Source organism: Myxine glutinosa, chromosome 4 (genome assembly GCF_964187855.1).
Source record: "Myxine glutinosa chromosome 4, kmMyxGlut1.1, whole genome shotgun sequence".
NCBI classification, from domain to species: Eukaryota; Metazoa; Chordata; class Myxini; order Myxiniformes; family Myxinidae; genus Myxine; species Myxine glutinosa.
The window spans coordinates 9,744,238-9,770,489 of NC_136264.1; the positions used below are offsets into that span (position 1 = coordinate 9,744,238).

The 26,252-nt window shown below is 53.9% G+C and overlaps 1 protein-coding gene and 1 long non-coding RNA gene across 2 annotated transcripts in view; one reads left to right on the forward strand and one right to left on the reverse strand.

Moving 5' to 3' along the window:
- LOC144891499 (epiphycan-like) overlaps positions 1-26,252 on the reverse strand; it is a 69,402-nt gene that overhangs the window by 23,071 nt on the left and 20,079 nt on the right. The window contains exons 3-5 of the mRNA XM_078775120.1: positions 14,921-15,038; positions 6,835-6,993; positions 6,024-6,226 (exon numbers count right to left, since the gene is read on the reverse strand). Coding sequence (XP_078631246.1) covers positions 6,024-6,226; positions 6,835-6,993; positions 14,921-15,038 — 480 coding nt within the window. The remainder of the gene's footprint in view (positions 1-6,023; positions 6,227-6,834; positions 6,994-14,920; positions 15,039-26,252) is intronic.
- LOC144891500 (uncharacterized) overlaps positions 6,621-26,252 on the forward strand; it is a 39,781-nt gene continuing 20,149 nt past the window's right edge. Inside the window, exon 1 of the long non-coding RNA XR_013622947.1 lies at positions 6,621-6,736. This is a non-coding gene — a long non-coding RNA (uncharacterized LOC144891500). The remainder of the gene's footprint in view (positions 6,737-26,252) is intronic.

Sequence of the window (26,252 nt, forward strand, 5' to 3'; positions counted from 1 at the left end):
CCTCCGAACACTGTTCGGTCGCCTCAGCGAGCACGGCTTAATTGTCAACCCGGTCAAATGCCACTTCGGCGCGACGACCGTTGACTTTTTGGGCCACCGCATCACCAAGACCGGGGCCGTGCCGCTGCCGACCAAGGTCGAGGCCATCACCACGTTCCCGCGTCCCCGTTCCATCAAGGCCCTCCAAGAGTTCCTCGGCATGGTGAATTTTTATCACCGATTCGTGCCCCGCGCTGCTCAGCTCATGCGGCCCCTTTACGAGGCCCTCCGGGGCAAGCCGGCCAAGCATGACATTGTTTGGTCCGCGGCCATGGACGCGGCCTTCGCCAGCGCCAAACGGGCCCTCGCCGACGCAACGCTGCTGGCTCACCCGGTGCTCAACGCGCCCATTGCCCTCACTACGGACGCCTCCAACTACGCGGTGGGCGCCGTCCATGAGCAATGGGTGGACGGGGTTTGGCAGCCACTCGCTTTTTTCAGCCGGCAACTCCGGCCGAACGAGTTAAACTACAGCACGTTCGACCGCGAGCTGCTCGGGCTATTCCTGGCCGTTCGCCATTTCCGACACCTCCTGGAGGGCCGCCCGTTCACGGCTTTCGGCGACCACAAGCCGTTGGTCTACGCAATGGCTAAGGTCATGGAGCCGTGGTCGGCCCGCCAGCAGCGCCACCTCTCCGCCGTGTCGGAGTTCACCACGGACATCCGGCACGTCGCCGGCAAAGACAACGCCGTGGCCGACTGTCTTTCTCGGGCCAGCCCGAACGCGGTCCACCTCGGCGTGGACTTCGCGCTCATGGCGGCCGACCAGACCACCGACGCCTCGGTGCAGGCACTCCGTGCGGCGGACACGGGCCTCCGCCTGGCCGACATTCCCTTCGCGGGCACCGTCCTGCTCTGCGACGTCTCCCAGGGCCAGCCTCGCCCCATCGTGCCCGTTTCCTGGCAGCGCCGCATCTTCGCCTCCATCCACGGCCTTTCTCACCCGGGCCGGAAAGCTTCTCAGAAGCTGGTGTCGGCGCGTTTCGTCTGGCACGGCCTTCGACGAAACATCCGCGACTGGGCCAACGCCTGCACGGCCTGCCAGCGGGTCAAGGTCCACCGCCACACCCAGGCCCCGCTGGCACCTTTCGCCGTGCCTGAACGGCGTTTTGACCACGTCCACGTGGACCTGGTGGGTCCCCTGCCCCCCTCGCGGGGGTTCACCCACCTGCTCACCATGGTGGACAGGACCACCAGGTGGCCGGAGGCCGTGCCCCTCGCCTCCACCACCACCGCCGACGTGGCGCAGGCGTTCATCGCCACCTGGGTCGCGCGCTTCGGCGCACCAGCGGACATCTCGTCCGACCGCGGCCCACAGTTCACGTCTGAGCTTTGGGGCGCGGTCGCCCGTTCGTTGGGGGTCACGCTGCACCGCACCACGGCCTACCACCCCCAAGCCAACGGGTTGTGCGAGCGGTTTCACCGCTCCATGAAGGCCGCACTCATGGCCGGCCTTCAGGACGACGGTTGGGCCGACCGGCTGCCGTGGGTCCTTTTGGGCCTTCGCACGGCCCCCAAGGAAGACCTCCAGGCGTCCGCCGCCGAGCTCGTCTACGGCCAGCCGCTCCGCGTCCCGGGCGAATTCGTGCCCGACGCTACCAGTCCCTGGTCCGCCGCTCGCCAGCGCTCGGACCTCCAGGAGGCCTCCCGACGATTTGCCGACGTCCCGCCACGGTGGCCCCCAGTCCTACGTCCCCCCGGCGCTTCGCACAGCGGAGTACGTCTTTGTGCGTCATGACGCGCACCGGGGGCCACTCCGGCCGCCGTACGACGGGCCCTTCCGGGTCCTGCGACGGGGCGACAAGTCTTTCATCGTCGACTTCGGCGGCCGGCCGGACCGGATTTCTGTGGACCGCCTCAAACTGGCGCACATGGACGTCGACCGACCACCACGGTTGGCCCTTCCTCCGCGGCGAGGCCGCCCCCCGTCCACAGTTCCCCCCGCTCGACCACCCACCACCACGTCGGACCCCTCCCCATGACCCTCCAGGGGTCGCTTCGGCCGGGTCATCCGGACCCCCCTTAAATTGACCCTGCCGGTGCAGGTCGATTCTGGAGGGGCGTGTGTAGCGGTTACCGCTGGATGCACACAATCGCCTTGCACCGGCCAGAACATGGCCAGACGCGCCTCTCCCGGGCATGCCCAGACTCACTGTTCCCGGGCACGCCCGAACCTCCCGGGCACGCCCGGTCTCGTCTTTCCCGGGCATGCCCGCTCTCGCCTTTCCAGGGCTCGCCCAGAGCGTCCGGGCATGCCCGCTATCGCCTTTTCAGGGCTCGCCCAGAGCGTCCGGGCATGCCCGCTATCGCCTTTCCAGGGCTCGCCCAGAGCGTCCGGGCATGCCCGCTATCGCCTTTCCAGGGCTCGCCCAGAGCGCCCGGGCACGCCCAGCCTCGACTTGCCAGGCCGCAGCCAAACACGCCCGGGCAGGTCCAGACTCGCCTTTCCAAGGCTCGCCCTTGACACCCGGGCATGCCCGGTATAGCTTTTGCCGGGCAAACTTCCCGACATAAATGTGTATATATATTGCTGCCCGATAAACGGGCTTGTCAGAATACCTGAGCTGTTTTGTTTCAATAAAGCAGCTCGGACGAATTCCGTCTTTGGTCGCGTCAATTCTTTCGACTCGCGTTGGAGCGCAGTTCCTTCACTACCCTGTATACACCTGATGCTACCCCATATGCACTTGCGCTCTGTTCTTTATCGGCACACCAGCAAATCTTCCTGTAATATTACAACGTTGAGTCGTAGTTTAGGATATGGAGGCTTTATTAATCACGATAGAACGCAGCATCATTCGGCATCGTACATCGCCATTTTTGCGGTCTCTTCTTCACCCTGATAATGCACCCTCTCACATGCCACGCCCTCTTATGCTATATATCGATACATTTCATCATGCTCCTTGGAAGTATTATGAAGGCGATTTGTGTTATACAGCATTCAAATATATAATTAAATTCAGAGGTTTAAAGGTGCACAAATAAACGAATTCTTGGGTTCACCACCGTTTTACCCAGTGTCTATTGCATTAGCTATTCATGCCTGTTGTTTGTGGCCTTTATAACATCCTTAACATTGGTAATTTTCCTGTTTGGAATGATTTTTTGCAAGGCAGACAGACAGACAGACAAAATTATTATCTCACTCCTCTCTGCGCATGTGTGATCGGGCCAAATTTAGAGCCAAAGTGCTGCTAAACGGCAGACTTGTCTTCCTATTCATGTTCCAATTTGTGTTGAAAATATAACATTTGATTAAAACAAGTTGTTCCTCGATCATAAACTGATAAACCGGATGGGCATGAACCAATTGCTTTGCCCCACTTTGTGGGGTAACTTGCAGACACAATCTTTACAGTCTGGATAATGATTGATACTGACTTCCAATTGTTGTATTTATTGGTCAAGCCAAGTTACCTTAACATATATACATACATACAGTGCATTCAGAAAGTATTCAGACCCCTTCACTTTTTTCACATTTTGTTATGTTGTAGCCTAATGCTGAAATCGTTTCAATTCATTTTTTCCCTCATCAATCTACACTCAACACCCCATAATGACAAAGAGAGAACAGGATTTTAGAAAGTTTTGCAAATTTATTAAAAAGAAAAAACTGAACTATCACATTTACATAAGTATTCATACCCTTTGCTATGACACTTGAAATTTAGCTCAGGTGCCTCCCATTTCTCTTGATCATCTTCGAGATGTTTCTACACCTTGATCGGAGTCCACCTGTGGTAAATTCAATTGATTGGACATGATTTGGAGAGGCACACACCTGTTTATATAAGGTCTCACAGCTGACAATACGTATCAGAGCAAAAACCAAGCCATGAGGTCGAAGGAACTGCCTGCAGAGCTCAGAGACAGGATTGTGTCGAGGCACAGATCTGGGGAAGCCTAGAAAAAATTGCTGCTGCATTGAAGGTTCCCAAGAGCACAGTGGCCTCCATGATTCTTAAATGGAAGAAGTTTGGAACAACCAGGACTCTTCCTAGAGCTGGCCGCCCGGCCAAACTGAGCAATCGGAGGAGAAGGGCCTTGGTAAGAGAGGTGACCAAGAACCCGATGGTCACTCTGGCTGAGCTCCTGTGTGTGGAGATTCTGTGTGGAGATGGGAGAAACTTCCAGAAGGACAACCATCACTGCAACACTCCACCGATCTGGGCTTTATGGCAGAGTGCCAGACGGAAGCCTCTCCTCAGTGAAAGACACATGAAAGCCCGCTTGGAGTTTGCAAAAAAGCACCTAAAGGACTCTCAGACTGTGAGAAACAAGATTCTGTGGTCTGATGAAACCAAGATTGAACTGTTTGGCTTCGGGTTCTTGGTCACCTCTCTTACCAAGGCCCTTCTCCCCCGATTGCTCAGTTTGGCCGGGCGGCCAGCTCTAGGGAGAGTCCTGGTTGTTCCAAACTTTTTCCATTTAAGAATCATGGAGGCCACTGGGCTCTTGGGAACCTTCAATGCAGCAGAAAATTTTTTGTAGGCTTCCCCAGATCTGTGCCTCGACACAATTCTGTCTCTGAGCTCTGCAGGCAGTTCCTTCGACCTCATGGCTTGGTTTTGCTCTGATATGCATTGTCAGCTGTGAGACCTTATATAGACAGGTGTGTGCCTTTCCAAATCATGGCCAATCAATTGAATTTACCACAGGTGGACTCCAATCAAGGTGTAGAAACATCTCGAAGATGATCAAGAGCAATGGGAGGCACCTGAGCTAAATTTCAAGTGTCATAGCAAAGGGTATGAATACTTATGTCAATGTGATATTTCAGTTTTTTCTTTTTAATAAATTTGCAAAACTTTCTAAAATCCTGTTTTCTCTTTGTCATTATGGGGTATCGAGTGTAGCTTGATGAGGGAAAAAATGAATTTAAACGATTTCAGCATTAGGCTGCAACATAACAAAATGTGAAAAAAGTGAGGGGGTCTGAATACTTCCTGAATGCACTGTAGAAGTCAACTATATGACTGTACCTGCTATGGTTCCCATAAACATTATGGTCTCTTCTGGGTGTGGTTGAGCTTTTGCTGATAACAGCAATCTTTTTGGATTCATCATCCAAATATTTTGCCTTTGAGATTTGTCAAAACAGTTCGTTTATAGATCATAAATTTATTATAAATATTTTATATTTTATTTACTATATATATAAGAAAGTTTTTGTTTCTTTGTTTGTTTGTCTGTGTGGTAATCTCCTGAACGGTGAAAGATAGGAGGAAACATCTGAAACAAAAAATGTCGGGACAGGCCCCGGGAAGGTTATAGGCTAGGTGGCGAGGCCGGTCGAGGCCGCCTCGGCTGCGCTGGGCCCATTTCGCAATTAAAAGCTGAGCTGAATTATGGTAGTCAATCTTCTACGGCCGTGAGTAAAAGCCGAATTAAAGTTGTAAATTCATTCAAAAAGAACCAAAATTGTTGGGATGGGCCCCGGGAACGTTATAGACTAGGTGTTGAGGCCGCTTCGGCCGGGCTGGGCCCATTTCACAATTAAAATCTGAGCTGAATTATCGTAGTCAATCTTCTACGGCCGCTAGTAAAAGCTGAATTATAATAGTAAATTCATTCAAAAAGAACCCGGGCAACGCCGGGTGCTTTCGGCTAGTATATTATAAATAAAATAAATTATATAAAGAGCGTTTATGTGTTTTATACCTCCCCCACTCTCCTCCACCCCCTTTCCCACGCCTCCTCCTCCCCAAGCCCTCTCCTTCCCACAGTTCTCCCGATGTCCTTGTTCTCTGTTGTTGTGCTTGTGTGCTTCCCTCTCTCTCCCCATCTTGTCTCCCGCTCCCTCTATGATCTGTTTTGTGTGTCCGTTTTTTTCCTCATTAATGTTAGCTCTTACACGAGCCTCGATCTTGTATGCAAAAATAAAAATATAAACAACAACAACAACAACAACAAATGAGAGGTGTCCATGAGACTAAACATCATGAGAGATGGTGTGAGTTGGTGCCTCAACTTCTCACCTGAAAGGCCTCTGCTTTAATCCCATCACTTGTAAGATGGTTCTTCCGCAAGTCAAGGTGAGTCAGAGTGTTTGGCAAGCCAGGTAGCACAGTGAGACTGTTGTCTGCGAGCAACACTTCAGAGAGTGCAGGAAGTTGTTTGAAGGCATCTTCTTCAACCTCCTCGATGGCATTGTTAGAAATGTCAATCCGCTTGAGCTGATCTGGGGGAGATAGGGAATAGGTTGGTGAGGACTATTCAAGAGGTGAGCATCAAATTTGCAACTTGTCTTTAAATTTCCTTGGACCACTGGAACCAACTTCCACATACTCTTTAATGTCATTCTTCCCTCCAGCTCTTCAAGATACTTGTTCACCACCATCTCAGATCGTCCCCAATCCATAACCATCATCTTTTATAACCTCGTTAACCTATAGTGACCTCTTCTTTTAGATGCATCATTTTCGACATGAACAGACGGTGTTGGCAGAATCAATTCACCAAGCTCGTTCCTCACATACTGATGCGCTCCTAGTGGGCGTGGTTTAAAACCAGGAACAACCAATCAACTCTGGGAGTTAAGCATGGGAAGAGAAAATATCATGGTTTGCGATTGGGGATGACCTGAGATGGTGGTGAGCAGCTGTCTTGCAGACTTGGAGGGAAGGAGATTTGAAGAGAATGTGGAAGTTGGTTCCACAGGTGGGGGAAAAAGAGGAACAAATGAATGGAGGTGAGCAGTGATTCTTACTGGGGAGACGATGTAAAATTTGCTAAATGCTCATAGTCAGCAAACTGTGTTATATAGAGATCAACAGTCAAGAGATGTACCGTATCCTGTAAAATCAGCTTTGCGGATGGTGTGGATGTTGTTGTATCGAGCGTAAAAGTAGGTCGTGTCCTTGGGTAGTGGGGGGACCGTCTTCAGCTTGTGATCATCGCAGTACACGGAACCGTGAAGACAGACACACAGCAAGCAGGTGGGCAGGTCTGCAATATACCGAGGGTGCAATACAGTAGTTATCATGATCTCATTGTTTACTATTGCTGTTACTTCCTGTTTCTATATTGGAATGTTCAATCCCTTCTGACATACACTACCGGTCAAAACTTTTAGAACATCTCAATTTTTCCAGTTTTTATTGAAATTTACGCAGTTTAATGTCAATGTTCTCTGAAATTAAGCACAGAACAAATAAACAATTGGAGATAAAATAAAAATCATAGAATCATTTTGTTTAACAAAATTTAATCTAAATTTTTGACTCGGCAAAGTAGCCACCTTTTGCAGATATTGAAGGAGCTGGGGCTCCCACGTCGATCGGAAGAATGGACGCGACAAAAAGCTGGAATTCATCTGAGTTGCTTTATTGAAATCAAACACTCAGGCACTCTGAAAACCCGTTTATCGGTCAGCAATATATATCTATTAACCCAGGAGGTTTGCCCAGGCCCGGCGCCAGGGGGCGTGGCCCAGCGTCCTGGCTGCGGCCTGGCAAGTTGAGGGCGAGCCTGCCCGGGCGTCCCGGACGAGCCCGGCATGGTGATCGCTCCGCGTCCTTGATAGGTGCAAGGCGATTGTGAACACCCAGCGGCAGCCGCTACACACGTCCCCCCAGAATCGACTTGCACCGGCAGGGTCAATTTGAGGGGGGTCCTGATGACCCGGCCGAAGCGACCCCTGGCGGGTCGTGGGAGGGGGTCCGGTGAGGTGGTGGGCGGTCGAGTGGGGGGCACCGTGGACGGGGGGCGGCCTCGCCGCGGCGGAAGGGCCACCCGTGGTGGGTGGTCGACGTCCACGTGCGCCGGCTTGAGGCGGTCCACTGCAATCCGGTCCGACCTGCCGCCGATGTCGATGACGAACGACTTGTCGTCCCGTCGCAGCACCCGGAAGGGCCCGTCGTACGGCGGCTGGAGTGGCCACCGATGTGCGTCGTGACGCACAAAAACATACTCCGCTGTGCGGAGTGCTGGGGGGACGTAGGACTGGGGGTCACCGTGGTGGGATGTTGGCACGGGGGCAAACCGTCGGGCGGCCTCCTGGAGGTCCGAGCGCTGGTGAGCTGCGGACCAGGGACTGGTAGCGCCGGGCACGAATTCGCCCGGGACGCGTAGCACCTGGCCATAGACAAGCTCGGCGGTGGATGCCTGGAGGTCCTCCTTGGGGGCCGTGCGAAGGCCCAAAAGGACCCACGGCAGCCGGTCGGCCCAACCGCCGTCTTGAAGGCCGGCCATGAGCGCGGCCTTCATGGAGCGGTGGAATCGCTCGCACAACCCGTTTGCTTGGGGGTGGTAGGCCGTAGTACGGTGGAGCTTGACCCCCAGGTTGCGGGCGACCGCGCCCCACAGCTCGGAGGTGAACTGTGGTCCGCGGTCTGACGAGATGTCCGCCGGTGCGCCGAAGCAGGCGACCCAGGTGGCGATGAAAGCTTGCGCCACGTCGGCGGTGGTGGTGGAGACGAGGGGAACGGCCTCCGGCCACCTGGTGGTCCTGTCCACCATGGTGAGCAGGTGTGTGAACCCCCGTGACGGGGGGAGGGGGCCCACCAGATCCACGTTGACGTGGTCGAAACGTCGTTCGGGCACGGTGAAAGGTGCCAGCGGGGCCTGGGTGTGTCGGTGGACCTTGGCCCGTTGGCAGGCCGTGCAGGTGCTGGTCCAATCGCGGACGTCCCGACGAAGGCCGTGCCAGACGAAACGCGCCGACACCAGCTTCTGGGAAGCTTTCCGGCCCGGGTGGGAAAGGCCGTGGAGAGAGGCGAAGATGCGGCGTTGCCAGGTGATGGGCACAATGGGGCGAGGCTGGCCTTGGGAGACGTCGCAGAGCAGGACAGTGTCCGCGCAGGGGATGTCGGCCAGGCGGAGGCCCGTGTCCGCCGCCCGGAGGGCTTGCACCGTGGTGTCGGTGGTTTGGTCCGCCGCCATAAGCGCAAAATCCACGCCCAGGTGGACCGCGTTCGCGCTGGCCCGGGAAAGACAGTCGGCCACGGCGTTGTTTTTGCCGGCGACGTGCCGGATGTCCGTGGTAAACTCCGACACGGCGGAGAGGTGGCGCTGTTGGCGGGCCGACCATGGCTCCGTGACCTTGGCCATGGCGTAAACCAACGGCTTGTGGTCGACGAACGCCGTGAAAGGTCGGCCCTCCAGGAGGTGGCGGAAATGGCGGACGGCCAGGTGTAGACCGAGGAGCTCCCGGTCAAACGTGCTGTATTTGAGCTCGTTCGGCCGGAGCTGCCGGCTGAAAAAAGCGAGTGGCTGCCAAACCCCGTTCACCCATTGCTCATGTACGGCGCCCACCGCGTAGTCGGAGGCATCCGTGGTGAGGGCGATGGGAGCGTTGAGCACCGGGTGAGCGAGCAGTGTTGCGTCGGCGAGGGCCCGCTTTGAGCGTTGGAAGGCCGCATCCATTGCTGCGGACCAGGCGATGTCGTGCTTGGCCGGCTTGCCCCGGAGGGCTTCGTAGAGGGGCCGCATGAGTTGAGCAGCGCGGGGCAGGAAGCAGTGATAAAAATTCACCATTCCCAGGAATTCCTGCAGGGCCTTTATGGTGCGGGGACGCGGGAACGTGGTGATGGCCTCGACCTTGGTTGGCAGCGGCACGGCCCCGTTCTTGGTGATGTGGTGGCCCAAAAAATCAACGGCCGTCGTGCCGAAGTGGCATTTGGCCGGGTTGACGATGAGGCCGTGCTCGCTGAGGCGCCCGAACAGTGTTCGGAGGTGGAGGAGGTGCTCGGCCCGGGACGTGCTGGCGACGAGGATGTCGTCCAGGTAAACGAAAAGGAACGGCAGGTCACGCAGCACGCCGTCCATCAAGCGCTGGAACGCCTGAGCCGCGTTCTTGAGACCAAACGGCATCCGCAAGAATTCGAATAAGCCGAACGGCGTGATGACTGCCGTTTTAGGGACGTCGGCCGCCCTGACAGGTACCTGGTGATATCCCCGTATGAGATCAATTTTCGAAAAAATGACCCGTCCCGCCAGACGGGCGGAGAAGTCTTGGATATGCGGGATCGGGTACCTGTCGGGGGTGGTAGCGTCATTGAGACGGCGGTAGTCGCCACACGGGCGCCATCCACCCCCCGGCTTTGGCACGATGTGCAGTGGCGAGGCCCACGCGCTATCGGAGCGCCGCACGATGCCGAGGTGCTCCAACGCGTCGAATTCGGCCTTCGCTACGGCGAGCTTGGTTGGGTCGAGGCGGCGGGCCCTGGCGTAGACCGGCGGGCCCGTGGTTTGTATGTGGTGCTCGATCCCATGCCGTACTGCGACGGCCGAAAACGTCGGCCGCGTGAGGGCCGGGAACTCCGTGAGCAGGCGAGCAAACTCGTTCGCCGCCGGGACGGTGCATGCCAGCTCGGTCGGCGCGGAGCTGCTCAATGTGCATACCAGGGAGCTGAAGGTTTCAGCGTTGATTAAACGACGCCGTTGGACGTCCACCAGCAGTCCGTGTGCGCAGAGGAAGTCGGCGCCTAGCAGAGCCATGGGCACGTTGGCGGTTACAAACGTCCAAGCAAAGCGTTGGCCGCCGAAGCAGAGGGTGACGTTGCGCGGGCCGAAGGTGCGGATAGTCGATCCGTTGGCCGCAACCAAGGAGGGGCCGCAAACCGCGGATTGCCTGTCCTGGTCAGAGGCGGGTATGACGCTCAGTTGGGCGCCGGTGTCGCACAGGAAGCGCCGTCCGGACGCTTTATCCGTGATGAACAGTAAGTTGCCCGTGTGGCCGGCGCTCATGGCTGGTAATGAACGCCGGCCCGGCCGTTTCCCGGCCTGCCGAAGGTGCACGGGGGTCGGCATGTCCGGGCCTTTTGTCCGAACCTGGCATGATAGTAACACCACGCTTGGTCGGGTGGAGGCCTCGGTCGTCGTGCTGGAGGTGGTCGGCACGGTAGAGCGGCCGCCAATTGCGTCGGCAGTTCGGCCGTCGACCGTGCCGGGTGCTCGGGCGCCATGGTTGTTGCGTCGGACGGCGGTGGGTCCCATGTCGCCGCTGCGATGCGCCGTCCTGCAGCGGAGATCTTGTCGGCTTCTCTGGCAAGGGCCCGGGGATCTGTGATCGTCGTGCTTGCCAGGGCGAGGCGTACCGGGTTAGGCAGCTGACGGAGGAACAGCTCCCGGAACAGGAATGCCGGAGAGTGCTCGCCGAGCAGTGAAAGCATGTAGTCCATTCGCTCGGAAGGGCGCGTGTCGCCGAGCTCAGGCAGTTCGAGCAGGCGCCGTGCGCGTTCCGCCGATGGGAGGGCGAAAGCATCGAGGAGAAGCTTCTTAATCGCGCCGTATTTGTCAGCGGCTGGCGGGCTTTCGAGGAGGCTCAGGGCGCGGGCCGCGGTAGCCGACCCGAGCGCAGCTACCACATGGTGGAAGCGGGTGTCGTCGGCCGTGATGCCTCGCAGGGCGAACAGGGACTCCGCCTGTGCGAACCAAACCGCCGCGTGAGCCTCCCAGAAGGTAGGCAGTTTAAGGGCGACTGCCGTGTCCATGTCGATAGGTCACCAATGAAGGAGCTGGGGCTCCCACGTCGATCGGAAGAATGGACGCGACAAAAAGCTGGAATTCATCTGAGTTGCTTTATTGAAATCAAACACTCAGGCACTCTGAAAACCCGTTTATCGGTCAGCAATATATATCTATTAACCCAGGGGGTTTGCCCAGGCCCGGCGCCAGGGGGCGTGGCCCAGCGTCCTGGCTGCGGCCTGGCAAGTTGAGGGCGAGCCTGCCCGGGCATGCCCGGGCATGCCCGGGCGTCCCGACCGAGGCCTGGCAAGTTGAGCGCGGGCCTGCCCGGGCGTCCCGGACGAGCCCGGCATGGTGATCGCTCCGCGTCCTTGATAGGTGCAAGGCGATTGTGAACACCCAGCGGCAGCCGCTACAATATAACCGCCGAACACACTCGTGGCATTCTTTCTACAATGGAAATCAAATATTGTTCGGGAAGTTCTTCCCAACACTGTTGCAGAAGTTCCCACAAATGTGTTGCACTTGGAGTTTGCTTTGCTTTCACCCTTCTGTCCAGTTTATCCCAAACCAGCTCGGTGGGGTTTAAGTCTGGAGACTGTGCTGGCCATTCCATGATTTGAAGCCGACCGTCTTGTTCCTTTCCTCGAAGGTATTTTTGACATAGCCTGGAGGTGTGTTTAGGGTCATTATCTTGCTGTGGGATGAACCCCTGACCAACTAGGCGTATACCAGAGGGTATTGCATGGCACTGCAAAATGCTGTGGTAGGCCTTTTGGTTCAGGGTGCCAGTCACTCTGTGTAAGTCGCCGACTGGATCCAGCAAAAGAGCCCCAGACCATCACGCTTCCTCCGCCATGTTTGACAGTTGGTGTCACACACTGAGGAACCATCCTTTCGCCTCCTCGACGGCGAACAAAAACCCTGCGTGATGAACCAAAGATTTAAAATTTTGATTCATTGGTCCAGAAATCCTTCTTCCAGACTTCAGTAGTCCACTGGCGGTGCTTCATGGCCCAGGCAAGCCTCTTTTTCTTATTTTGCCATCTTAGCAATGGCTTTCTTACTGCCACTTGACCTGTCAAACCTGCAGCTCAACGTCTTCTCTTCACAGTTGAAACTGAGACTTGCTTACTTCGTCCAGTGTTAAGCTGTGCTTGAAGCTGTTGTCCTGTGAGCCGCCTATCACGCAAGCTGTACACTCTCAGAAACTTGTCTTCTGATTCTGTTGCAGCTTTGGGTCTGCCAGACCTCTTCCTGTCAGAGTTTCCTCCAGTTTCCAATATACTACTTCCTGCAGTGCAAGATTGACCAAATAATGCTTTGGAGGGTGGAATAACAGTCTGTTCCAATACTGCTTTTATACAGACAGGGGGTTTGTAATCAGGTAATCAGCAGAGGTTGGGACACCTGTAGGAATTGTTTGCATCAACTTTCAAGGTTGAATTTACTTACATTGCTGCAGAACAGCTGTAAGTTGTTTACCCATTACTTGTTCCCTGAAGACGGCCTTTTTTTTTTACAATATAACTGTGTAATTTACATTATTTCCCCGTTTTTGCGAACTTAAACTTTTTTTAAACCTCGAGCAGTTTACTGCTTACCTTTGTACCATTTCAGGTTATTCACTGGACATTAAACTGCGTAAATTTCAATAAAAACTGGAAAAATTGAGGTGTTCTAACACTTTTGACCGGTAGTGTATGTTAGCTTTTACATTACTAGGGCGTGCCCGTACTATATATATATCTAAAATTATATCCCCCCCCCTCTATTTACATGAAATGGTTTGGTCCATTCGCAAAGCCAAAGCGAACGGCTTGCGAGTACGGTGACAATCCCCCCCTCTATTTACATGAAATGGTTTGGTCCATTCGCAAAGCCAAAGCGAACGGCTTGCGAGTACGGTGACCATACCTTGGGAACCACTTGTCCGATTAATTTCAAACCTTGAAAAGGCACATCCTCGGGTCCCCAGCAATATACCTGGCAAGTTTCAATTAGATCGGACCCGTGGTTGTCGAGAAACAGCGGTCACAGACAAACACACACACATACACACAGAGATTACTGGAATTATAGATAGATGACTGATCATCTTCATAGCAAGAAAGACACAAAAAAAGACGTCGTGCAGAGCACGATACATACAAAATCCACCCCACCCCCCACCGCCACCCCCCAAAAGTTGCCATGGCGACTTCAAATTGTCCATTTCATTAAAATTGACAATCTTAATCATAACCTGGGTCAATTGGATGAAAATTGATTATTTTTCAGTTGAAAATTGATGGTTTTAGAAGTTTGACCTTAAGTTGACCTTTGACCCTTTGACCTCAAAATAGTTGGTTTTCCAATTCAATGATGAACTGTGTGTGCAATTGCTCTTTCGTTTTCAGGTTAATCAGATGAAAATTGATGGTTTTAGAAGTTTGACCTTCAGTTGACCTATGACCTTTTGACCTCAAAAATAGTTGGTTTCCCAATTCAGTGATGAACTGTGCAATTGCTCAGTAATTTTCAGGTTAATCAGATGAAAATTGATGGTTTTAGAAGTTTGACCTTCAGTTGACCTATGACCTTTTGACCTTAAAATAGTTGGTTTTCCAATTCAGTGATGAACTGTGCAATTGCTCTTTCATGTTCAGGTTAATCGGATACAAATTGATGGTTTTATAAATGCGAACTCAAGATGACTGACTCCAAAATCAATGTTTCTCGGTTGTGACGACCTCTAAACTTGGTAAAGTTTCATGACGATCGGTTTGGAATTGTGACCTGTGGGCGAGTGACAAACAGAAAAACAACTAGACGGAATGATTAGCAATTTAAGTTAATTACCCCGTTTAATTACAATTATTATTGAATTCTTGCTTCTCAAGAATGAGCTCAACATGGAGTAAGCAAGTAATGGCGGAGAGAAGTCAATTGGTCGTTTCAATCATTGCATACTTGTTAAGAGTTCATCCTTCACAGAGCCAATTTTTCCATTGTTTCGTTTGCAGCCCATGGTGGCTGGTTGCATCATTGCCAAGAGTGTGGCTTTGCTGCTGGTGCAGTGCCCCTGTTACCAGTACGAAGAAGAAGAAGATCACTGCTTTTTGCATCTTCAGATACATATGGCTGCCGAGCAGTTTTTTGGCTATTGGGCACAATCCTGGACAAGTCGCCCTCCAACACAAGATACTGGAATGGCTCATTCATCCCAGTAAGCTGGTACTCAAAAGGATAACAGGTTGAGTCAACCCACCTGGTGTTAATTCAACAGTGTTACAGGGGCTTGAACTCAGGACCCTAAGATCTATAAGTCAGCCATCTTAACCGTTCAGCTAACACCAGGCCGAGGCCAATACATCAAGCAAAGAAAACTGCAATGGGGACATCTTGCCCCACCTTCCTCTATTGTTCTAACTTCACAATTTATCACCGATATGAAATTATTTGTCTGAGACCTGCAGTTCCCCACCATGTGGTTTTGCCTCGCGGCCTAGTAGATCAGGCTTGCTATCTGTTGCAACCAGTGCTGAACCAGCTTCAAGCCCTCCCTCTTCATGATCCGTTGAGCCTTCCACCTGTAACTGTGCCTGTGCATACGTACGACACACATTCATTGGAGTTAGTTAATCGGTCAAATTGTTACAAAAAGTGAAAATGAATAGAACATGTGATTTGAAAACAAGAAACCATCGAATCACCACGAGAAAAACAAAATGAAATTGTGAACAACTAGTGAGGTACCTGTGCTACGCATGGGTGGGGGGCCAGGAGCAAACAGACAATGCAGAAACGGCTAATGCTAAAGCATGAAACCAATAAATTCCACATTCCTGTCGCACCTTCAGTCGCACGTCAGACATGGACAGCAAGTTCGTGAAGGACTTTCATGAAAAACATACCCATTGGCAAACAAACGGGTACGTTTGTTTCATACCCAGTCAATGGCGAATCTGCATATAGCGATCCGTGAATTCACGTTGACAAAGTGGAAACCATCATGGCATTCCGTCATTCACTTGAACTCGATATCTCTTTCTTCATTCCAACAGCATAACTCCAATCACAAATTAAATAACATTAATATAAAAAATAAACTTTTAACAACATTCGTGACATAAACAAATATTTAAATCCTGATGTGAAGTTCCGTATGGGTGGGTGAATACAATTACGAATTCAAAATCGTAATTGTATTCACTCAATTCCAATCATCAATTGATACTTCAACAAAACGATTAACACGATTAACGTTTAACGATTTAACATTACGATTGAATGACGGTTGTATTTGGATATTATCAAACTCGCACATTGCCGTCATCTGTCCACTTCCACTTTCGCGGCAGGTTCATAATTGTCATCAAAATCTAAACAGTGTTTGTAGAATTTCAATGAAAGCCACAGCACTGTTCATGTCGGTAAATATTACTCCATCGTGTTTGGAAAAACTGGAAAATTTGAAAATTGGAAAACTTGGAAAGCTTGGAAAAACAATATAGCCTATTTTACTCCCAGGGGTCCCAGGAATACCCACCCAAAATATTGTTGCGATCGGTTGAGCCATTCTTGCGGTACCTTCGAACGGACAGATGGACATTTGGTGAATTATAGTAAGATACCAACAACAACAAAATGTGATGAGTAGAAGCAGGTTCTATCCCCGTTATGATTCCCACCATCCATCCCCATCCATCCATCCACCCCCCTTCCCCATCCATCCCAATTCTACTCCACCTCCCCCTCTTAAACCCCACACTTTCTTGGAAATCCTCCTTTTTCATTTAATCCATCTCAAATCCCTCATGTCCATACATTTGAATCCCTTTTGTGCATTTGCATCCTTTTTATGTCTTACAGTACACGCATTAAATTACAGAACATGATCAGAACCACATCACAAGGTAATTCCTGCGTTGGGTGCGTAGTCGACAACGCGCTGCGTGGACCAAAGAGCTTCGAGGGCAGAGGGCAGCACATGCAATACTTGGGTGCACAGCGGCTCCACTCTCTAATACACACTCTTTCCTCTCTGTCTCTATACCCTAATATGTATACTTGAGACACACGAAAGAAACCTATCAACGCTGTAACCTCTTGACCTGTCTGGGCAAGGTACTGACACGCACCTCACACCTTTCCTGCTTTCCATCTAGTGTCGACTACACTGCACACGCTGCATCTCTCCCGACACTGCACTGGCACATACACCACATTCCATTCCTCCCCTTCCCTCTCTTTCCCCCCACTTTGGACCAACGCAAGGTGGCCTGCTTGCATAGGGTGAACAAGGGGACAACCCAATGCCCCCAAACTTTCCCTCTCCCTCTCTCCCTCTCCCCCTCTCTCTCTCTCTCTTTTCCTTGTATGATTATGGTGTACCTGTCCTGTGCTTAGATAAGTTAAGATTGTAGAAAGGGCTTTTTTACATGCTCAGCGGTTAAGTTCTGTTATTGTGTCTCTGAATTCTGTTTATACTTGAATTGTGCCTGTAAATACGTGTCTAATTACTGGTAAACTGCTTCAAACCTGCTCATGTTCCTCTTTCCATTATTGGTTCGACATATTAAAAAAAAAAAAAAAAACCTTTAGAGGCCATTTCCCCCCGCAGAGCAGGGGTTGGCCTTTTCTTTGGGCACCATGGTCACCTTTTTGAAGCAATGTTTTATGGCCGGAAGCCCTTCCTGCCGCCAACACTGTTGGTCGCCTCTTGCGACACACAGGGAATTACCAGTGAGCTGGTACTCAATTTGCCGACCTCGGAATGATGGCAGGCTGAGTCAACCCCCCTGGCATTAATTCAGCGATCGACCGGGATTCGAACCCAGGATCCTAGGATCCCAAGCCAACACCCTAACCGCCACCACCAGGCTTCATCGACATATCATACATAATAAATAGATGGGAAGTTGTGCCCCATTTATCCGCTATGCTACTAGTATAGCCAACACCCACCTAAGGTTTCGCTCTGGTGTACACTATAAGTAGACGAGGTAGGACGTTGAGAGCACAGTTCCCCAGTTGAGATGACTTGGTCACCAGGTAAGGTAATGTGACGCTGGGCACGAGGTCACTGCTAGATCCACTTGCCTCAACCGGCATCAGCGGTTACCCGGCGGGTCACAGACTTATCCGTGACTTGTTGGCTTCAGAATCGGAGGTCAAGTAACGGGTTAGAGTGAACCCCGTGCTTACCCCGAAACCCACAACAATATATTAACGAATATGGACAAGGGGTTATCAAAACAATCTGGCATTTTTGCTTTCATAATAAATAGATGGGCTTTCAAATCCATCTTTGAGAGCCAGCAGAAGAGGGATCACCTTAGGCAGGATTAACAACGGAAGTGATCAAAACTTAATATATAATTTGCTTGCGAACTAGTAGTCATGGGGTGGAGCTGGGCCTTGAAAAATTCCAGACTGGAAGAGGGACCTAGACACACCTGGTTCCCAACCTATAAGGGACGCTGCATAATCAGACACTTGAATATCTCTTTATATGGTCATAGTAGTAACAATGATCATGTGAGGCATTGCCATTGCGTTTGAACTGTGGTCAAACTCAGAACAGCTTGAATTTCGGTCATGGGGAATAAGAGTTTGTGCCCAGGCCACAGCGGAAGAGATTTTCTCCATGGAAAGTGCGACATTAAATGCTGTTGACAGGAAAGTCAGGAGTCTGTTGTCTTCCATTTTAAAGGCCTGAGTTCATCAAATGGTGGTGAGCCAGTTCTGGGAAAAGGGCCAACCGAGAACATCTTAATGAGAACCTGTGACGTGCACTCAGGTAATGTCTTGATCCCCATGTGACCCATGAGCAGCGCTAGCTCATTGACTATCGAATGCTGTCTGGCTCCAGGAGTTCCGGGTCCACCATGATTGAACTGTGACTCTGTGAAGAACTCACAATTCCCTCCTTTTCATCCCCTCTGCACCAGCAACAAGTTAATTAACACTGCAGAGGTATTTGAGTAGCCAAGGTAGAAATAACAGTAATCTACAGTATTAGCACCAACAGATCTGCCAACTAAGACATCCAAAGGCACCCCATGATGGAGTGGGCCGAGCTAGCACAATGGTTGCTCACCTATGGTTGTTTGTCCGTGTTCTATCCTCTTTAAGTGTCTTCACGGGTCCAAGCACCATATGATGCCGAATAATAAGCCACCAGTTACTAACACATGTATTTCATTTGATTGTTTTTGTATCACAGATTGATAAAATATTGCTTGGTTACAATCAGGGATAGTCGCGTTATCTGGTAGTGCATTATATTATACTAATCGATCAATTTTCCTTGTTTGAAGAAAGATGAGCTTGTAGCACGCGGTGCTACACGCGCGACTTGCTACCAAGGAGGAAGCGGACAACGCGGTAAGTTTATAGTTCTTTATTCCAAAGAGGTCACTGTAGCACTGGCGCGCTCCGGGCTGCGCGCCCGGTGTATATCCTGAGGCCACGACTACCCCTCTGGCGTGGCCGCCGCCCACTTGGTGCGCGGAATGATGTCACCACGCCAGTGGGCTTTCGTGTACGCCACACGCGCCCCCCCAGAATTCCCGCGCACCTGGAGGGCCAGTTTGCGGGGCAAACGGATGACCCGGCCGAAGCGCCCTCTGGCGACCGGCGGCGTCCGGGGTGCAGGGATGTCAGGTGGGATGCCCCCGGCTGTACCCGGGATGGGTGCCGGACCGGGGGGCGGCGTGCCTGCGGTGCTGGGCGGTGCCGGGGGTCTGCCCGCAGGGGGGCGGCCCCGACGCGGGGGCCGAGCCACCGGCGGTGGGTGGTCCACGTCGAGGTGGGCCGGCTTGAGGCGGTCTATGGAGACCCGGTCAGGAGTGCCACCGATGTCCAGGGTGAAATGTTTCACCCCGGTCTCCAGCACGCGGAAAGGCCCGTCGTACGGGGGCCGCAGTGGTGTCCGGTGGGCGTCGTGCCGGACGAAGACGTACTCCGCGGTGCGAAGCTCCTGGGCAACGTGTGTAGGAGGGTGCCCGTGGTGCGCCGTCGGCACCGGGGCAAACCTCCGGGCGGTCTCCTGCAGCGCAGAACGCTCCTGCGCCGTGGACCAAGGTGCCGTGGGGTCGGGGAGGAACTCGCCCGGCACCCACAGCGGTTGTCCAAAGACCAACTCCGCCGCGGATGCGCGCAGGTCCTCCTTGGGCGCCGTCCGGAGGCCCAGCAGGACCCAGGGGAGCCTGTCGACCCAGCCGCCGTTGCGGAGGGTGGCCCGGAGTGCGGCCTTCAATGAGCGGTGGAATCGCTCGCACAGGCCGTTGGCCTGGGGGTGGTAGGCCGTGGTTCGGTGCAGCTGGACCCCGAGCCCCCGCGCGACCGTGGCCCAGAGCTCCGAGGTGAACTGGGGGCCGCGGTCGGATGAGTTGTCCGAGGGGGTGCCGAACCGGGCGACCCAGGTGGCGATGAACACCTGCGCGACGTCTGCCGCCGTCGTCGCCGCCAATGGCACGGCCTCCGGCCACCGGGTGGTGCTGTCCACCATGGTAAGGACATGGGTGAAACCCCGCGAGGGGGGCAGAGGTCCCACTAGGTCCACGTGCACGTGGTCGAACCGACATTCCGGCACCGTAAACGGGGCCAAGGGGGCCTGGGTGTGCCAGTGCACCTTCGCGCGCTGGCATGCGAGGCACGTCCTGGTCCAACCGCGGACGGCCTTCCGGAGGCCATGCCAGACAAACTTGTCAGCGACCAACCTCTGGGAGGCCTTCGTGCCCGGGTGGGACAGGCCGTGGATGGCGTCAAAAGCCTGGCGCTGCCAGCCTGCGGGCACGATGGGGCGAGACCGCCCGAGGGAGACGTCGCAAACGAGGGCCGTGCCCGTGCCGTCGAAGGGCACCTCGGTGACGCGGAGGCCCGTGACGGCGGTCCGCAAGGCCTGGACCTCGGGGTCGGCGGCCTGGTCCGCCGCCATCCGGGCATAGTCGATGCCAAGGTGGACTGCGTGGGCGACGGCCCGGGAAAGGCAGTCGGCCACCTGGTTGTCCTTTCCCGCGACGTGTCGGATGTCCGTCGTGTACTCGGACACGGCCGCGAGGTGATGCTGTTGCCGGGCCGACCACGGCTTGGCGACCTTGCCCATCGCGAAAACCAGCGGCTTGTGGTCGACGAAGGCCGTGAACGCACGGCCCTCGAGCAGATGGCGGAAGTGCCTGACCGCCAGGTGGAGCCCGAGCAACTCGCGGTCGAAGGTACTGTACCGGCGTTCGGGCGGGCGAAGCTGCCGGCTGAAGAACGCCAGCAGTTGCCAAGCACCACGCACCCATTGCTCATGCACCATGCCCACCGCGTAGTCCGAGGCGTCGGTGGTGAGGGCGATCGGTGCATCGGGCGCCGGGTGCGCGAGCATGGTGGCGTTGGCCAAGGCGAGCTTCGCGCCCGAGAATGCCGCGTCCATCTGCTCGGTCCAGGTAACGTCACCTTTGCCCGGCTTCCCTCGAAGGGCCTCATGTAAGGGGCGCAGGAGCTGGGCGATGCGGGGCAGGAACCGATGGTAAAAGTTTACCATGCACAGGAACTCCTGGAGCCCCCTGATCGTACGGGGGCGCAGAAAGCCCTTCACCGCCTCCACCTTGGCCGGTAGGGGGACGGCCCCGTGCCTGGTGACGCGGTGCCCCAAAAAGTCGATTTCAGAGACACCGAACCGGCACTTGGCGGGGTTCACGATCAGGCCGTGCTGGCCCAGACGTTCGAAGAGCGTGCGGAGGTGACGAAGGTGCTCTTCGCGGGACGCGCTGGCGACGAGGATGTCGTCCAGGTAGACGTACAAAAAATCCAAGCCGCGCAAGACGCTGTCCATGAGGCGCTGGAATGCCTGAGCCACATTTTTCAAACCGAAGGGCATCCGAAGAAATTCGAAAAGCCCGAACGGCGTGATGACAGCCGTCTTCGGGATGTCCTCCGGCCTGACAGGGACCTGATGGTAGCCGTGTACGAGGTCCACCTTTGAAAAGAAGGACATCCCCGCCAACCGGGTGGAGAAGTCCTGGATGTGGGGGACGGGGTAGCGGTCGGGGGTGGTGGCGTCGTTGAGGCGCCGGTAGTCCCCGCACGGTCGCCATCCCCCGCCGGGCTTGGGCACGATGTGGAGCGGTGATGCCCACGCGCTCTCGGAGCGCCACACGATGCCGAGCCGCTCCAGCGTAGCGAACTCCGCTTTAGCTACGGCGAGCTTCGTCGGCTCGAGGCGGCGTGCCTGGGCATAGACCGGTGGCCCGGCGGTGGGGATGTGATGTTCCACCCCGTGCTTGATGGTCCCCGCCGAGAAGGTGGGCCGCGTGAGGGCTGGGAAACCCGCGAGGAGGCGGGCGAATTCGTCCGCTGCCGGAAGCGTACAGATGAACCTGGCCGGAACGGAACCGCTCAGCAAGCCGCTCGGCGAGCCGCTCGGTGAGCCGCTCTGTGAGCTGCTCAACGAGGCGGGCAGCGCACACGCGAGCGAGCTGAACGTCTCAGCCTGGACAAGCCTTCTGCACTTTACATCGACCAGTAATCCATTAGTACATAAGAAGTCCGCACCGAGCAGTGCCATGGGCATGTCGGCCGTAACGAACGACCAACGGAAAACCTGACCTCCGAACTGCAGGGAGAGACAGCGATTTCCGTACGTGCGTATAGACGTACCATTGGCCGCAAGCAGCGCGGGACCTCGGCCCGCGGTGTGCTTGTCAGACGTACCGGCAGGAACGACACTCACCTGCGCCCCCGTGTCGCACAGGTAACGGCGCCCGGACAAGGTGTCCGTTATATACAGAAGGCTGTTTGAATTGCCGACGCTCACCGTTTCCACCGAGCGCCGGCTCGCCCGTTTCCCGACCTGCCGAATGAGCATGGCGGGCGACACTGCCGAGCCTCGTGGCCGAACTTGGCGTGGAAGAAACACCAGGCGGGCAGCTGCGGCGTCGGAGGCCGCGGTTTTCTTCGCGGCGGCGGCGGTGGTGGTGGGCGGGGCGTGACGGCGGACACGAGGTGCGGTGCATCGGGGAAAGCCTCGGGAGCCTCGGGAACGGCAACCACGCCAAGACTCGCCTGCGTGTCCAAAGCCGCGTAGTATTTGTCGGCCTCAGCAGCGAGCACACGGGGTTCCGTTAACGTGGAACCAGCCAAAGCGAGGCGGACTCGTGCTGGCAGCTGGCGTCGAAACAACGCCCGGAATAGAGCGTTCGGGGTTTTGTCGCCCATGAGCGCCAGCATATGGTCCATACGGACCGACGGTCACGTGTCCCCGATCTCGGGGAGGTCCAAGAGGCGATCGGCCCGTGCGTCCACCGTAAGGCCGAACGTGGCGAGGAGGAGACGCTTGACCACCTCGTACTTGCCGTCGGCAGGTGGATCCCTTAGGACCGATACGACGCGGGTGGCCGTGCCGGGCCCGAGGGCGGTGACCACCGTGGCAGTACATGGTCTCGTCCACCGTGATGCCTCGAAGTCGGAACTGGGCTTCCGCCTGCAGGAACCAAACTTCGGCTTGTGACTCCCAGAATTCAGGGAGCTTGATGGAGACCGCGTTGGTAGCCATTGTTGCGGCGGTTTCGGGTAGTCAGCGACAGCTGACTCGAATGTCGGAGGTCACCAATGTAGCACGCGGTGCTACGCACGCGACTTGCTACCAAGGAGGAAGCGGACAACGCGGTAAGTTTATAGTTCTTTATTCCAAAGAGGTCACTGTAGCACTGGCACGCTCCGGGCTGCGCGCCCGGTGTATATCCTGAGGCCACGCCTACCCCTTGGACGTGGCCGCCGCCCACTTGGTGCGTGGAATGATGTCACCACGCCAGTGGGCTTTCGTGTACGCCACAAGCTCATATCTTCTGTCCACATCCAGGGGTAAAAATGGTTGATCAACTAAACGGGATTAAATTCAGCAATCGCAATGGTAAGGCTCGGACCGCTCAGTCATTCTTGTTATGCTCGGACCGCTCAGTCATTCTTGTTATGTTCGAACCGCTCAGTCATTCTTGTTATGCTCGGTCTTCAGTCGATTTTGTTATTATTGGACCGCTCAGTCATTCTTGTTATGCTCGGACCGCTCAGTCATTCTTGTTATGCTCGGTCTTCAGTCGATTTTGTTATTATTGGACCGCTCAGTCATTCTTGTTTTGCTCGGAACGCTCGGTTATTCTTGTTATGCTCGGTCTTCAGTCGATTTTGTTATGCTCGAACCGCTCAGTCATTCTTGTTATGCTCGAACCGCTCAGTCATTCTTGTTATGCTCGGTCTTCAGTCGATTTTGTTATGCTCATACCGCTCAGTCATACTTGTTATGCTCGGACCGCTCGGTTATTCTTGTTATGCTCGGACCGCTCAGTCATTCTTGTTATGCTCGGTCTTCAGTCGATTTTGTTATGCTCAGACCGCTCAGTCATTCTTATTATGCTCGGACCGCTCAGTCATTCTTGTTATGCTCGGACGGCTCAGTCATTCCTGTATGCTCTGACCGCTCAGTCATTCTTGTTATGCTCGGACGGCTCAGTCATGCTTGTTATGCTCGGACCGCTCAGTCATTCTTGTTATGCTCAGACCGCTCAGTCATTCTTGTTATGCTCGGACCGCTCAGTCATTCTTGTTATGCTCGGACCGCTCAGTCATTCTTGTTATGCTCGGTCTTCAGTCGATTTTGTTATTCTCGGACCGCTCGGTTATTCTTGTTATGTTCGGACCGCTCACTCATTCTTGTTATACTCGGTCTGCAGTCGATTTTGTTATGCTCGGACCACTCAGTCATTCTTGTTGTGCTCGGACCGCTCGGTTATTCTTGTTATGCTCGGTCTTCAGTCGTTTTTGTTATGCTCGGACCGCTCAGTCATTCTTGTTATGCTCGGACCGCTCAGTCATTGTTGTTATGCTTGGGCTGCTCAGTCATTGTTGTTATGCTCGGGCCGCTCAGTCATTCTTGTTATGCTCGGACCGCTCGGTCATTCTTGTTATGCTCGGACCGCTCGGTCATTCTTGTTATGCTCGGACCTCTCGGTCATTCTTGTTATGCTCGGACCGCTCAATCATTCTTATGCTCGGACCGCTCGGTCATTCTTGTTATGCTCGGATCGCTCAGTCATTCTTGGTATGCTTGGACTGCTCGGTCATTCTTGTTATGCTCGGACCACTCGGTTAAATCTTGTTATGCTCGGACCACTCGGTCATTCTTGTTATGCTCGGACCGCTCGGTTATTCTTGTTATGCTCGGACCCCTCGTTTATTCTTGTTATGCTCGGACTGCTCGGTTATTCTTGTTATGCTTGGACCGCTCGGTCGTTCTTGTTATGCTCGGACCGCTCGGTCATTCTTGTTATGCCCGGACCGCTCGGTCATTCTTGTTATGCTTGGACCGCTCGGTCATTTTTGTTATGCTCGGACCGCTCAGTCAATCTTGTTATGCTCGGACTGCTCAGTCATTCTTATGCTCGGACCACTTGGTCATTCTTGTTATACTCGGACCACTCAGTCCTCAGTCGTTCTTGTTATTGTCGTGTGACTATTCTGTGTGGTGAACATTGCAGGGTGACATGGAAGACTCAACGAGCTTTAACTCCGAGGCGTTCAATTCAATATGACGGTATTCGTTACACGTGAGGGAAAAGGGGGATGACAAACTTACCTGGACGGCCTCCACCCGACGTCTTCACACCTGGATAAATTAACTCAAACAACACGGAATTAAAATGTACAAAAATACCGGATTTATTAAAGAAAATGCCGGTAACAAAGAAAACATGATAAAACTATATTCCTAACTGGAGCACTCCTGCACAGACCCGAATACAGACAAAGGATAAAATAACTGGAAAATAAAAAGGTGTGATTTGTGGCACTTATCTCCAATCGGCTGGTGTATCTCGTCAGGAATCGTCAAAGATCGTCTGAGGCCTTGGCGGGAAACACACATTCATTGGCGCGAACTAGGCCTCACTCGCGGCCCGCTCCCTCATGGCTCTGTACGCGAAGCGAACGGCCTTGGTGCACAACTCGCTCTTCCAGCCACGCTTGTCCTCACGATCTCTGCATGGGAAACCGCAGTTCTCGGTCGCAGATCTTCCTCCTCATGACCACGAGCAAGATGTCCTCCGCACGACCGTTTGCGATGAAGCTTCCTTGCGCAAGAGCATTTCCGACCGTTCGCTATGGGATCCAGAAGGAGAAGAACCAAGAGGATGTCGATGCTGAGAGATGCGACCGTTCACCAACAAAGTCTGGACCCAAGAGACAAGATGTCCGCCGTCCTAATTCTTTCATACTTGAGGCTCTGATGTCATCCCACGGCGTCTCCGTCTCGGCTCCTCTCAGCCAGTCTAATCTTACCAGTCTTTGTGCCAATCAAATCCCAGCCAATCACTGCTCTTTGAGGCGTGGCTTCACGGACCTTTTGTGCCTCTGCTCTCACCAAGTCGGTTTTATCAGCGATAGTGCTTGATGCCTGGTTTCCGGTTGGTTTTTAATTAGTGTGGTTAATGGCTGATTTCTTATTAGGTGTCTGTAGTGTGGTGTCATAACGAACACAGGAAAAGATTACAGAGGCAATTACACACAGGGGATTAATTTAAAACCCCACCCCTCTCATGGGGACAAAGATACACTTACACGACATACGGTCTACACAAAGTTCCTACTTGTTACATAGGGTTTCTTCTTCTCCACAGCAGTCGGAGCACACTACCTATGCGCATCCTACCTGGCTCTAAGGTAATCACTGCCTACCCCCTACAAACGTAACATTATGCTCAGACAGCTCTGTCCTTGGTCGTTCTTGTTATGTTCAGACCACTCGGTCATTCTTGTTATGCTCGGACCGC